The sequence below is a fragment of the Leopardus geoffroyi genome, chromosome E3, assembly GCF_018350155.1.
Source record: "Leopardus geoffroyi isolate Oge1 chromosome E3, O.geoffroyi_Oge1_pat1.0, whole genome shotgun sequence".
NCBI classification, from domain to species: domain Eukaryota; kingdom Metazoa; phylum Chordata; class Mammalia; order Carnivora; family Felidae; genus Leopardus; species Leopardus geoffroyi.
Window position 1 is genome coordinate 6,917,739 of NC_059340.1, and position 16,102 is coordinate 6,933,840.

At 37.4% G+C, this 16,102-nt stretch overlaps 1 protein-coding gene across 1 annotated transcript; it reads right to left on the reverse strand.

Moving 5' to 3' along the window:
* Nucleotides 1-14,055: 14,055 nt before the first annotated feature.
* LOC123589666 (olfactory receptor 2AE1) lies at nucleotides 14,056-15,015 on the reverse strand. Its single transcript, XM_045462085.1, has one exon. The coding sequence runs from the start codon at nucleotides 15,013-15,015 to the stop codon at nucleotides 14,056-14,058; it is 960 nt and encodes a 319-aa protein (XP_045318041.1).
* Between the last annotated feature and the right edge of the window lie 1,087 nt (nucleotides 15,016-16,102).

A 16,102-nucleotide genomic window follows, 5' to 3' on the forward strand; every position in this document is an offset into this window, starting at 1 on the left:
CTCCATCCCCTTACTTTTGATCTGAAGGTGTCTTTAGGTCTAAAATGGGTTGTTGTAAACAGCATATGTAGATGGATTTTGTTTTCTTATCCATTGTTACCCTATGTCTTTTGATTGGAGCATTTAGTTCATTGACATTTAGAGCAAGTACTGAAAGATATTAATTTACTGCCATTGTGTTGCCTGTAGAGTTGGAGTTTCTGGTGTTCTTTAGTCCTTTCTAGTCTTTGCTGCTTTTGGTCTTTTTTTGTTTTGTTTCATCTTTTCTCCCCTCAGAGAGCCCCGTTAAAATTTCTTGCAGGACTGGTTTAGTGGTCACGAACTCCTTTAGTTTTTGTTTTTTGGGAAATTCTTTATCTCTCTTTCTATTTCGAATGACAGTCTTGATGGATAAAGAATTCTTGGCTGCATGTTTTTCTGATTCAGCATGTTGAATATATCCTGCCTCTCTTTTTGGCCTGCCAAGTTTCTGTGAACAGGTCTGCTAAGAACCTGATTTGTCTTCCCTTATAGGTTAAGGACTTTTTTTTTCCCTTGCTGCTTTCATAATTCTTTCCTTGTCTGTGTATTTTCTGAATTTGACTATTATATGCCTTGTTGATGGTTTTTGTTGAATATAATGGGAGTTCTCTATGCTTCTTAGATTTTGATGTCTGTGTCTTTCCCCAGGTTAGGAAAGTTTTCCACTGTGATTTGCTCACATAAAACTTCTACCCCTTTTTCTCTCTTCTTCTTCCTCTGGGACTCCTATGATTTGGATGTTATTCCTTTGTAGTGAGTCACTGAGTTCTCTGATTCTTATATTTTGCTCTTTTGCCTTAGTTTCCCTCTTTTTTTTCTGCTTCACTATTCTCCATAATTCTGTCTTCTGTATCACTGATTCCCTTCTCTGCTTCATCTATCCTTGCCACTGTGGCATCCATTTGAGATTGCATCTCTGTTATAGCGGGGTTTTTTTGTTGTTGTTGTTTGTTTGTTTGTTTTGTTCTCTCTAATCTTTTTTTTTCAATATATGAAATTTATTGTCAAATTGGTTTCCATACAACACCCAGTGCTCATCCCAAAAGGTGCCCTCCTCAATACCCATCACCCACCCTCTCCTCCCTCCCACCCCCCATCAACCCTCAGTTTCTTCTCAGTCTTCAAGAGTCTCTTATGCTTTGGCTCTCTCCCACTCTAACCTCTTTTTTTTTTTTTCCTTCCCCTCCTCCATGGGTTTCTGTTAAGTTTCTCAGGATCCACATAAGAGTGAAAACATATGGTATCTGTCTTTTTCTGTATGGCTTATTTCACTTAGCATCACACTCTCCAGTTCCATCCACCTTGCTACAAAGGGCCATATTTCGTTCTTTCTCATTGCCATGTAGTACTCCATTGTGTATATAAACCACAATTTCTTTATCCATTCATCAGTTGATGGACATTTAGGCTCTTTCCATAATTTGGCTATTGTTGAGAGTGCTGTGTTATAGCGTTTTTAATTTCATTCTGACTAGATTTTACTTCTTGTTTCTCTACAGAAAGGGATTCTATGCTTTTTTAAACCCCAGTTACTATTCCTATTACTGTGATCCTAAATTCTGGTTCGGACATTTTGCTTATATCTGTGTTGATTAAGTTCCTGACTGTCATTCCTGTTCTTTCTTTTGGGGTGAATTCCTTTATTTTGTCATTTTAGAGGAAGAAAATGCATTAATAAAATTAAAAATTAAAATTAAAAAGATTAAAAACAACACAAAAAATCAAATAAAGGAAGCTAGATCCTAGGTATGTTTTGGTCTTGTTGTTGAAAGAAGCTTGATTGAATAGAGGGGGAAAAAGGAAAGAAGAGAAAAGGAAAAAAAAAAGTAAGAAAGCATTAAAAAAAATTTTTAATGTATACAGTGAAATAGAATAAAATGAATTGAAGAAGGTAAAATAGAATAAAAAATCAGTTCACAAAAAAGTAAAAAATACAGTAAAAATTTTTTTAATGTATATAAAATCAGAAAATAAAAAATAAATGTCTTCTCTTTCTATATCCAAAAATAAGAAAAGAAACAAATAAAGAAACAAATAGATGGACCAGAGAACAGTATGAAATCTGGATGAAATTACATCCAGTTCCCCCTAGAAGTCAAACTATGAAGTACTTTATAATCCATACACTAACCAGGTGAAGAGCCTTGTAGTGGTCCTGTAAGGCTTCATTGGTGCAGTTGGACAGGGCTTGGGGTAATGGCTCCATTCTCCAATAGGTGGTGCTGCTTACCTTACTGGAGTGGATCAGTGTGGCATGCGTGGTCACGTGTGCACATGAATGGGAAAGCTGAAAATGGCATCACTCAGCTTCCCAGTCTCCGGCTCCAGAACTCTGTGCTCTCACCTACTGGCAATCAAGCACCCCTCCTTTTTCCATGCCTTCCACCCACTCCTAGCTTCCTCACTGTTTGCATCCTAGCCATCAACCTACCAGGCAGCACCTCCCTTCTGAATTTTATCTCAGATGGGGCTGTGTTTCCAAACCCCTCACTTCTGAGGGCCCTGTGGCTGGAACATGCTCTTGGCCCTCTGGGGCACAGTCTCATAGACCAATGGCTGGGTGCCAACTTACCCCAGGAATGTTCCTGAGATCGTGCTGCCGCAGAGGTTCAGAAGTTGTGGCTGGGTGTCAGCTTGCTCCAGAATAAGTTCGTGTGATCGCCTAGCAGTAGCGGTTCAGGTAAATCACAACACACAACCAGCACCAGGTTTCACCGCACCCTGGCGTCTTTGTTCCAATACCAGCAATCATGTTCTATAGGGTCCGCTGGGACCTTTGCCTGTGGGAAGGCCATATGGTCTCTACCACATGCCGTGCTAACAGGGGAACTGCTTCTCCCCATGTGGCCCATGGACCTCTTGGATCTTGCTGCCTGCTCCTGGAGATTTGCCCTTCCCACCAGAGCACTACCAGGTAATGAGCTGTGAAAATTCCGACGCTGCTCTCCCCTGTTTATAGAGTCCTAATGGTATTGAAACCCTCTCCTTTCTCTGTTCTTCCTTTCTTATTAAAGTCACTTGTGGGTGTTTCCACTCTCTCTTTCTCTCCAGCTACTTCAGGGAGAGTGTTTTTTCTGTACTCTCCCCCCTTCTCTGTCCTCTCTACACAAATACAGCTCCCTACCCTCTGCAGCTTCTCTCTCCCCCAGTTCACCTCTCTGCACCCTGTACCTGTCAAGTTTGTGTCTCAAGTTATGCAGTCTGTTGTACTAACCCTCAGATAAATTTTCTAGGTGTTCAAAATGGTCTGATACTGATCTAGCTGCACTTCAGGGATGAGAGAAGAGAGAACTTCCATGCTGCTCTGCCATCTTGGCCCATCCTCCTCTAGGACTCTTGTTTAAATTTTTTTTTAATGTTTATTTATTTTTGAGAGAGAGGCAGAGCACGAATAGGAAGGGGCAGAGAGAGAGGAAGCCAAAGAATCCAAAGCAGCCTCCAGGCTCTGAGCTGTCAGCACAGAGCCCAAAGTGGGGCTCAAACCCACAAACCTTGAGATCGTGACCTGAGCTGAAGTCAGATGCCCAACCAACTGAGCCACCCAGGTGCCCTTCTAACACTCTTATTTAAAAACAAGGAGGGGGCACCTTAGTGGCTCAGTCAATTGAGCATCTGACTTTGGCTTGGGTCATGATATTGCAGTTCATGAGTTTGAGCCCCACATCAGGCTCACTGACATCAGTGCAGAGCCCACTTTGAATCTTCTGCCCCCTCTCTCTCTGCCCCTCCCCCATTCGTGCTCTCTCTCTCTCTCTCTCAAAAATAAACATTTTTAATAAAATAAATAATAATAATAATAAAAACAAGAACAAGACAAAAATGATCATTTTGCCACAATTTGGTAAGGTCAATCTCCAAATAAGTATATGAAATAGTTTTTCAATGCATAAGTAATAACCATATTAAATATATAGCATTAAAAATATTCTAATAACATAGCAACACATTTAAAATATTTATTAATAACCCACAAGGAGTGTGCAAGTCTAATATAAAGAAAAATTCTGATTTAATTATGAATATAAAATAGTTTTTGAATAAACAAAGGGCTTACATTATTTACTGATAAGAAAACTCGGAAATGGAAAGATACCAAAACTAACTAAGTTAATTTGTAAGTTGAATACATTTCACATTGAAATTTCATTGAGGGCCTCCTGGGTGGCTCAGTCAGTTAAGCATCCAACTTTGGCTCAGGTCATGATCTCACAGTTCTTGGGTTCAAGCCCCATGTTGGGCTCTGTGCTGACAGCTCAGAGCCTGGAGTCTATTCACATTCCATGTCTCCCTCTCTCTCTCTGCCCTCCCCTGCTTATGTGCCCTCTCTCTCTCTCTCTCTCTCTCTCTCTCTTTGTTATAAATAAATAAATAAATAAATAAATAAACAAACATTTAAAAAAAGAAACTTCATTAGAAAATGAAGACCTTTACATAATATAAGGTTGACATACAGAATAATTTAGAGAAAATATTGAAAGATAATTTTAACAGATGGGAGACTTTTATTGCCAGATATTAAAATGTATTTTTAAACTTTAACAATAAAGAAATGAGATACTACACAAAAATACACATTTATATATGGAACAGAACATATAGTTGAGAATTATGTCTAATAACAAATCAATAGGCAAAATGACTAATAATATCAAACATTTGTATCATATTTATTAGGTGCTAGGCACAGTTCCAAATGCTTTAATACTCATTCTTTTTTTCATTAAAAAAAAAAAACCCTATGGGGGTTAGTGTTATCATCATTACCATTACTTAGAATTTACTCTGAGTATAAGTTTTTAAAAGTTAAGCCCATGACTCAAAAATATAGAGTAAACACATCAAAGATTTTATTCAGCTAATTAATTAATGTGGGATCAATGAGAGAAAATGACTTCCAAGAGCTTTTGTAAAACAGGTTTATATAATTAATCAGTAAAAGCATTTTTCACAACACAACATCAATGAAAGAATGTTAGAATAAGATTTGTAAGTCAGATAGAAAAATGGATAATGTCCTACAGGACAATAAAACCATAATCTTTGGGTTTGTCTTTCTCCCAGACAGAAATCAGGCTAACAGGTAACTTCACAGTGAGTTCTAATCAATAGTAACTTGCAAAGTCAAACAGATACATTCTGTTAGATAAATACATAAGCCATGTGTTGTCTTGTTAAACAACGCTGCAATATGCCATTGGATGGGCATTCAGCCATCCCTTTAGGTTATTTCCACGTTTTGAATCATTTTTTATTAACAAAATTAATTAGTAAGATCAAACTCCTAGTAAATAGACAAGCCTGAATTTGAATATTGTTCTAAATCCAAATCTGGTTCTCTTCTAAATAAGCCACACTGCCATTGAACATCTCCAGCCTAGTGATATAAGCAGGCAAGTAAAGAAAAAGTGTAATAGAGTGTAAAAAGTAATTATAGAAATATAAATAGGATGTTTTGGGGAAATATGTAGTATATAATCCTTAAATGGGCAAGGCATGCTTCTCAGGTGAAATAATTCAAGCTCAGTTGGAGACAGGTGTTTATAATTAGTCAGTCAGGTATAGAAGGGAAGAAATGGTGTCCCAAGAAGAAGAGAAAGTATGTGTTATACACCCAGGTATGAGGATAATGGAGCATTTTGAGATTTAAAGATAGATTTCTTTGAAGATTTTGATATAATGTTGAAAGAAACAGACTCTTAACTATAGAGAGCAAACTGATGGTTACCAGAGGGAAGGGAGTGGGGGGATGGGTAAAATAGGTGATGGGGATTAAGGAGTGCATTTGTTGTGATGAGCACTGAATAATGTACAGAAGTGTTGAATCACTGTATTGTAAACCTGAAAGTAATATAACACTGTATGTTAACTATGCTGGAATCAAAATTTTAAAAACTTAATAAAAAATAAAGATATCAAAGGGCTACCCACCCCCAAAATGCAGAAGTTCCAGGCAGGCTTACATGGGAATTCTATCAAGCCTCCAGGAAACAGGTAAGTTTCACTCAATTTGAACTCTACCGCAAAATTAAAGAGAAAGAAAGGTTCAGGAATGTTGTTGTTTTTATTTATTATAATTCAATATAAAATTGATGCCAGGGTACCTGGCTGGCTCAGTCTGAAGAGCATGTGACTCTTGATCTTGGAGTCGTGAGTTCGAACTCCACGTTAGGTGTAGAAAGTACTAATAAAAAATAAACTTCATTTTTAAAAACCCTCCATTTTCTAAATAAATAAATAAATAATAAAACCGATGCCAATATTTGAACTACTTTGAACTCACTTCTTCCTGACTCTAAGTTAAATGTTCTTTCAAGTTCTTGCGTTTGAAAACATTGAAAAACTCCCAGTTGACTGTGGTGTGCTGTTTCTTTAATATACTTGATGATATTTTCTAATATTTAAAATTAACTTATTAGCATTTTATAAGTGAGGTTGGCCTGCAGTTTTCTTTTTAATGATAAATTTATGATATTAAATCTTGAGAAATTCCTCTTAAGAAAAAAAATACAGAGACTTCTCTAAGTCCTATAATTCTAAGAATCACAGCTTTGTCAGAGAAAAGGCTGTAGTGAATATTAAAATTCGCAAAAGATGTGTAATGAAAAATCCCAGGCTTTGGAGTCGGACAGTCCTGAGTAGGGCCAGGACTAGGGCAAGGTGAGGTGCCTGGGGTACAAAATTTAAGTAGGCACTCACTCTCCAGGTCCTGCAAGGGCACAAGTGGCACCTGAAAGTGAGTACTTCCTTAAATCTTGCCACTCTGGCGTCTCATTTGCTTTACCCTGGTCAGACCCCCTGGATCTTAGCCCTGCCTTCACTACCTCCACGATCTTAGGTGAGTTACTTGAGCTCTTCAAGCCTCAATTATTTTGTTTTGCAAAATGGGTTTGATACTATCTACCTACCTCACAATACTGTGTGAGAATTAAGTGAGATATATGATATATCAAGCAGACTGCCTGGAATATTACAGGTGCACGTCCAATTTAGTTTCTTTATCCTCTCCACCTTACCATCTCAAAAATGGTGTTACAGGGGAAGCAGGTAGAACCCAAATAACAATGAACCTGTTATGCATTGTTAGGAGTTTAGACTCTCTCTAGAACAGTGGTTCTCAAACCTATAGCAACAGCAACAGCATCACTTTGGGATTTACTATTAGAACTGTAAATTCCGAGTTTCTGAATCAGAAACTGCTGTGGTAGGATCCAGCAAACTGCTTTAACAAGCCCTCCAGATGATTCTAATACTCATTAATGTTTGAGAGTTGCTGCTCTAGCTGAACATGGGAATGATTGTGGGATTTTTAAGCAAGAAAGTAATATGAAAGAAACATCAGTAGGTGTTGATTGAATGGATGAGAGATGAGAAATAGTTAAGACAAGATAGGGAGACTCATCAGGGAGTTGTTTTGTTAAAACAGAAACTATTCAAATTAGTGGAAGTGATAATGGGAGGTAGGTTTTCAATTACTTGGATAGCAGAAATAATGTAAATTTGAAGCTTCATAAGTGAGAGTTTTTGTCTTGTCATCTCTATATCTACAGAACTTGGGATATTAACTGTGTCACTGTAGGTTATCAATAAATGCTTGTTTCTGAGTGACTGAATCCAGGATATGTCCTACTCTACCTATATTTAAGTGATATCGTTGGGTGTGATTTTTCTTTGTAAGAAAAAAACTTGTTTCCTTGCATATGGGAGATGAACAAAAGAGGAGATTTAGGGCTGCTTGGTCCTTGATATACCAAGAAAAAATAGACATCGTTAACCTGGAGTTTTTCTTTCTGAAACATTCCTTTATTTGGTGTATAATTATAACAGTTTGGCCAAATATGAATATGTGGGAAGCTCATAAGATTCACTGAATCCAAGATTATGACACGTTGTTTTTATTGGCAGATATGAAGCAATATATAGTGTCCAAACAATCAATACCCAAATAGTGGCCGAGATCATTGCCTCTCAGAGATTGTGACTTTCTTGTGCTATGAAGATCTTATGGGGATGATACTTGCCTATGCAGCCCTTTGTCTGTCTGTCCTTACAGCTGTGGTTCTTGGGATTTTTATGAAATATAGAGAAACTCTCATAGTCAAAGCTAATAACTGAGCTCTTAGCTACATCCTATTCATCTCCCTCATCTTATGCTTCTCTGCTCCTTACTCTTCATTGGCCATCCCAACACTGCCAGCTGCATCCTCCAACAGATAACATTTGGAATCATATTCACTGTGGCTATTTCCACCATTTTGGTAAACCATCACTGTAGTTCTGGCTTTCAAGATCACAACACCAGGGAGAAATGTGAGGCAGTAGTTACTATATGGGGCACCTGATTCTATCATCCCCATCTGCTTGGTGATTCAAGTGACTTTCTGTGTAGTCTGGTTGGGAACCTCTCCCCCTTTCGTTGACCTAGGTGCACATTCGAAGCCTACCTTCCTTATTGTGTGCACTAGGGCTCTATCATTATGTTCTACTTTTTTTTAGGTTATTTGGGTTCCTTGGCCCTTGCAAGCTTCACCTTGGTTTTCCTGGCCAGGAGGCTGCCTGACACTTTCAATGAAGCCAACTTCCTGACATTCAGCATGTTGGTGTTCTGTAGTGTCTGGATCACATTCCGCCCTGTGTATAATAGCACCAAAGGGAAGGTGATGGCAGCCGTGGAGATCTTTTCTATCTTGGCTCCCATTGCTGGGTTACTAGGATGCATCTTTGCCCCAAAATGCCATAATATTCTTCTAAAGCTAGATAGGAATACCTTGCCAGAATTAAGGGGTAAAAACAAACTCTAGGGGAACACAAATTTTCTAAGGCTCTACTTCATGGATTTCATAAAACATTTAGAAAGGTCGAAAATTAAGCAATACTATAGAGTCCTCTCCCCACACCTTGCCATGGATACATAAATGTTCTAACATCATTTTCCCCTGATTTGAGACACTGTGGTTGTTATAAACTAAATTTCTGTATATAAATCTGTGTGTTTTGGGTTCACTACTCTTTCACTGATTCTTCCCCTGAATGAATGCCACACTAATTTCTGGATTTCGTAGCATGTTCTGACAGCTGATAGCACCTGCTCTTCATTGTTGCTCTTTTTTAGTTATTTTGTGCTTATTCTTGCAGATTTTCTCTTTGACCTAACTTTTTGAATTGTCTTGCCAAATTTCACAATGCATACTAAGAAATTTAGATTATAATAATTTTTAATTTAAAGATTACTTTGTAAGGAACTGACCCCTTTGCAATAAAGTTTCCCACGTAGGAATGTGCTTTATCTCCATTTTCATTTTCATTTTATTTATTAATGTTTTGTTATATTTTTTGACTTGTTCTTTGAGCTAAGTAATGTATTGTTTTTTGTACATTTCTTGAGCTTACTTGTTGGTTCCAATTAATTGTAAGTTGATTCTCTTGGATGTCTGTGTTATGAAAATTAATATAATAAAATGTTTCTGCTCATTTTATTATTTCTTATTATATTGGCAAGATTATATAATGCTTAATAGTAGTAGCAATTATGGGCTTTGTATTGTTCTTGGCTTTAGTGGGAATGTTTCTGATATTTTTTAGATTAAAATTTACATTGTGGTAGGTTTTAGGATCATACTTTTTAAAATCCAAATAAATATTTCATTAATGATGAAAGTGCTCTGTATTCAACCTAACCTAATTTTTTACATAATTTTTAAAAATTATATGGAAATGCACATAACAGAATTTACTACCTTAACCATTTTTAAATGTTCAGTTCAATGGTGTTAAGTATCTTCATATTGTGTGCAATGTATCTCCATAATTAATGGACATAATGCCGGCCAGGTCCAGGTCCAACCACGTTGCTGCAAATGGCAGGGTTTCCTTCTTTTTATGGCTGAATACTATTCCATTGTGTGTGTGTGTGTGTGTGTGTGTGTGTGTGTGTACGTGTGTACATTTTCTTGATCCATTAATCCATGGATGGACTTTCAGGTTTTTTCTATGTCTTGGCTATTATAAATAATCTGCAATGAACATGGGGATACAGATATCTTTTTGTGATAGTGATTTCACTTCCTTTGGATATATACCCAGAAGTGGAATTGCTGGATTATATTGTAGTTCTATTTTTAAGTTTTTTAGGAACCTCCATACTGTTTTCAGTTGTAGCTATACCACTTTACGTTCCCACCAACAGTGCACAAGTGTTCCCTTTTCTCATTTTCTCCACATCCTCACCAGCACTTATCTCTTATCTTTTTGGTAACAGCCATTGTAACAGTATGAGGGAGTATCTCATTGTGGTTTTGATTTGCGTTTACCTGATGCTTAAGGATGTTGAGCGCCTTTTCATGTACCTGTTGGTCATTCATATATCTTCTTGGAAACTGTTTAGTTCTTCTGCCCATTTTTATTTTTATTTATTTTTTAAACTTACATCCAAGTTAGTTAGCATATAGTGCAACAATGATTTCAGGAGTAGATTCACTAATGCCCCGTACCCATTTAGCCCATCCCCCCTCCCACAACCCTCCTCTGCCCATTTTTAAATTAGATTGTTTGTTTTCTTGCTATTGACTTATAGGGGTTCCTTACAAATTTTGGATGTTAACCTCTTATCAGATATATGATTTCCAAATATTTCCTCCCACTCTGTAGGTTGCCTTTTCATTTTGTTGATAATTTTCCTTGCTGTGCAGAAGTTTTCTGGTTTAATATAGTCCCACTTGTTTGTTTTGCTTCTGTTGCCTTTACTTTTGTTACAAAATCCAAAAACCCATTACCAAAACTGATGTCAAGGAGACCACCCCCTATGTTTTCTTCTAGTAGTTTTATGGTTTCAGGTCTGACTTCCAAGTCTTTAATCCAATTTGTGTTGATTTTTTTCCTAATCATATCCCTAATGATTAGTGATGTTGAGCATCTTTTCATGTGCTTATTGTCTATTTGCATAACTTGTTTGGAGAAATGTCTATCCAAGTCCTTTACTCATTTTTTAATCTGTTATTTTGTTGTTGTTGTTGTTGAGTTGTAGTCATTCTTTATACATTCTGAATATTAACTCCCTTCAGATGTATGGTTTATAAATATTTTCTCTTATTTCATAGGTTGCCTTTTCACTCTGTTGATTGTGTCCTTAGGTGAATAGAAGTTTTAAATTTTGGTGTAGTCCCATTTACCTATGTTTACTTTTGTTGTTTGTGCTTCTTGTGTCATATCCAAAATATCATTGGTAAATCCAATGCCATGAAGCTTTTCCCCATGTCTATTCTATGAGTTTTATAATTTTAACTCTTAGATTAGGTTTTTTGATACATTTTTAGTTAATTTTTGTATACAGTGTAACTTAAAGGTCCAACTTCATTCTGATTACAATAGCAATCAAAAGTAATACTTCAGAATGGACTTAAACAAGAAAATGAAAGATTTGTACACTGAAAAATACAAACCACTCCTGAAAGAAATTAAAAAGACAAATAAATAAAAAGATACCTTGTGTTCATGAATTTGAAGACTTGATATTTTAAGACATCCATACTACCCAAAGTGATCTACAGAGTTAATGCCATCGCTATCAAAATCCTAATGACATTTTTTTTCAGAAATAGAAAAATCTATCCTAAAATTCATATGGAATCAAGGGACCCCAAATAGCCAAAACAATCCTGAAAAGGAATAAAACTGGAGAAATCACACTTCCTGATTTCAAAAGTTACTACAAAGTTATAGTTATCACAAAAGTGTGATACTGGCATAAAGATAGACATATAGACCAATGGGACAGAATACAGAGCACAAGAAGCAACCCTCAGATACATGGCCAAATGATTTTCAACAAGGATGCCAAGATCCTTCAATGGTGAAAAGACAGTCTTTTCAATAAGTGATGCCAGGAAAACTGGATATTCACATGCAAAAGAATGAAGTTGAACCTTTACCTTACACCATATACAAAATTTAACTGAAAATTATCAAAATTCTAATGTAAGACTTAAGACAATAAACATAAGGGGAAAGCTTCATGATATTTGCCAATAATTTCTTGGATATTACACACAAAGCACATGCAACAAAGGTAAAAATAGGTAAGTTGGAATACCTCAAAAATTAAAACTTCTGTTCATCAAAGGACACAATTAACAGAGTGAAAATGCAACCTACGGAATGAGAGAAAATATTTATAAGCCACATATCCGAAAAGGAGTTAATATCTGGAATATATAAAGTGATGATAATAATGTAGTGTTAAATCTCTTCTCAAGGGGAGCCTATATAAAACTATGTTATTTACTTTTGACAGGTGCTAGCATTGCATGAATACCCTCCATAGAGTTGGCCTATTTGTTTCATTCCCAAATAATCTTACAGCATCCCTGACAAGGCCATAGTTGTATGTGTAGAAAGAGAGGTAGCAGAATAACCACCTCTATCTAATCGGGATTGTGAACTCACTGTTTGTGCAAAACCCTTGAGCCTTCAGAAACAACCCAGGCACAGTTTCTATAAAAATCAATTCCACTTGGGGTGCCTGCGTGGCTCAGTCGGTTAAGCATCCAACTCTTGGTTTCCGCTCAGGTCATGATCTCATGGATTGTGAGTTCGAGCCCCATGTCAGGCTCGAACATGCACTGACAGTACAGAAACTGCTTGAGATCCTCTCTCTCTCTGTCTCTCTCTCTCTCTCTCTCTCTCTCTCTCTCTCTCTCTCTTTCTCTCTCTCTCTCTCTGCCTCTTCCCTGCTCTTTCTTTCTCTCAAAATAAATAAATAAACTTAAAAAAATCATTTCCACTTGATACTGGAATGTTACAAGGTAAATCCAGTCTTAGGGCTAGATGGATAAGAAGGCACCCAACTGGTGGCTCACCTTATAGAATGCCAAAAAGCTGTTTCTGAAAAGGAAAATACTTTCTTGTGAAAAAAGGGCATAACTTTGCTCTCAAAGTGTTATTCTTCTTGAAGATGGTCCCAGGGCTTCACGACTTTTTTTTTTTAACTAATAGGGAAGTAAGATATAGAAATTTTCCTCACTTTGGAATCCCTCAGATCATTAGATCTCAGAAAAATTCACTGAGATGTCAGATCTCTTTGCATTTGCATGAGATTAACATCTGGCTGTCTGAAACAAATGAGTCTTACCAAGCCATCTACTGTATTATTCATTTTTATAATCTCTTCCCCTTTCTGAGTTAAATATCATTAATGTCATGTGAGATAGTTAAAACAATCTACATTCTTTTCATTTATTAATTTATGCAACAAATAGCTGTTGCACACTTACTTCATGTCAGGCTCTTTTCTTGGCTCTACTGAGACAATAGTAAACAAAGTAAAGTCCTTGTCCTCGGTTTCTCATGTTCTAGTAAGACAAACAATAAGTATAGTATAATATAATATAATATGCAAAATTATGCAAAGTAGTATTATAAAGTTGAAGCAGGGGACAGAGGATGCAGAGTGCTGTTTTAGATATGGTAGTCAGGGAAGCACATTTTGGCAAGGATACATTTTTAAAGAAATCAAAAGGAAATGAGGGAGCATCTAGTAATTTCAAGAGTTGATCTTGGATTTCTTAGCCTCCAGAACAATGAGAAAATAAAATACTTGTTGTCTAAGCTGCCTAGTATATGGTATTTTTGTTATAGCAGCCCAAATGGGCCAAGATAGTGCTCCACAGTGCTTAGGTGCCTGAGACCACAAGAATACTGGAATTATATGCTAACCACTTCATTTTGGCAATAGTCATCAGGTATCTGGAGCCTTGAAAAGTCTTAGAGGTTTACACAGATCGGCTAAGGAGTTCATGCCATTCCACTCTTTTTTTTTTTAACATTTTATTTATATTTTAAAGCTTATTTATTTATTTTGAGAGAAAGTGTGAGAAAGAGCAAGAAGGGAGAAGGATAGAAAGAATCCCAAGCAGGGTCTGTGCTCTCTGCCCCAACACAGGTCTCAATCTCATGAACCGTGAGTTCATGACCTAAACTGAAATCAAGAGTCAGAGGCTTAACTGACTCAGCCGCCCAGCACCCCCCATTCCACTCTTATACTCAGGATAACTGCAATTGCCATCTCTGAGTGAGAATCTCCCTCCCCAACACTCCTCTCAGAGCCTTGGCTACATCCTTATTCCGGAGAGTATAAATCAAAGGATTCAGGGTAGGAGTAATGATGCTATAGAACACAGAACCAACTTTGTCTTGCAGTGGAGTTCTCTGGGATCTGGGCCTCATATATGAGAAGATGCAGGCACCAAACCAAAAGGAAACCACAATGAGGTGAGAGCTACAAGTGGCAAAAGCATTTCTCTTACTCCCAGCTGAACGCATCTGAATGACACTGTGGAGAATGAAGGCATACGATGTAGAAATGAAGAGCGTGGGGAGGAGGAGAAGTACAATGCTGATGATGTACACTATGGTCTCATATACAGTGATGTCTCCACACACCAACTTCAAAATAGCTGGAAACTCACAATAGAAGTGGTGGATTTTTCGAGACCCACAGAAAGGTAAGTGCATCAAGATCACTGTGTGAATTAGAGAGTTTATGGATGCTCCCAACCACGACATGACCACCATCATCAGTCCCACCTTTCTGTTCATGAGAACAGTATAGCGAAGTGGATGACAGATGGCAACATAGCGGTCATAAGACATGAGAGCTAAGAGAAGACACTCAGCACCACCCAGAGACAAATACAGGAAGTGCTGGGTTGCACAGCCCACAAAGGAGATGGTCTTCTTGCCAGATAGGTAGTTGGTAGCCATCTTGGGGATGGTTGTGGAGACATGCATCAGATCCATGAGGGAGAGCTGGCTGAGCAGGAAGTACATGGGTGTATGAAGCCGAGCATCAGCACAGATGAGGAGAATAGTGAGCATGTTGCCACTCACCGCAATAAGGAAGACCACCATGGTTAAAGAGAAAAGGAAAAGATGGGTGAGAGAGTCATCAAAGAGCCCTTCAAGGATGAAGTCTGCCAGAGAGGTCTGATTCCTCTGCCACATGTCCCCTTTCTCAGTCCTGGGGAAGGAGGAAAGAGATGAGTGTGATATCAGAAATACCGGGGTTCAGCACACCTGACAGTAAGCACCTTTTAATCTAGCAAAGATTTTGAGAAGAGAATTTTTTTCTATCTCTGATTATTCAACAGCTCTAATTATTGAAATAAACTTTTAGAAAAAGAACTCAAATCTCTCTTCACAAACGTGATTAACTCTGAAAATCCAGAATATCTGCATTCTGTTAAGTGCCATTCTTCAAAACAACAGTCTCTCCTCATTAAGGAAGAAGTGTGTGTGTGTGTGTGTGTGTGTGTGTGTGTGTGTATACACGTAAGGAAGAAATATATATATACACATACATGTGTATATACACATATATTTTTATACACATATATGATGTATGTTTTATATATTTTTATATACCTCATATATGTGTATTTTTATACACATTATATATGTGTATATCTTTACACACATATGCTTTTATATGTGTATATATACTTTATGTGCACTAAATTTTATATACTTTATATAGATACTTATGAGTATGTGTACTTTTTTATAAGTATAAATATAAACATATACGTTTAGTGGATTGTACAAAAATTTGGCCTTACACAGTTGTGAAAGCTGGTTAAGCTGTCTATATAAGGTTGTCACCTTTGTGTCTGATCGTGGAACTTGAGGTCTGTAGGGCAAGTGGTAAGGAAGGGAAAATGGATATAAAGGGTGGTAGATCAAGGGCAGACTGGAATATACAAGCCTGAGCTACAACCCCCCAAGGGCAGACTGAAACCCATGTCAGTTCTTGTTGCCTCTGGAATTGGGGGATGTGGTTATTTGGAAGAAGCAGGGGCTCTTCCTAATGAGGCTAAACATGCACACCTGGCCCAGAAATCAGAGAGGATAAGTTAGGAGGATCCAGGGAAACGTAGAGCAATCGTGGGCCCAACAGCTGCTTTCACACCAAGAGATTAAGTCAGCAGATCAGCAACCACATATGTAAACTACAAAATGGATACTTCCTTTGTGCCCTCTAAATCTCCCTTAGAATCTCTCCTATGGCCCATCTTCACCAGAAAAGCACAAA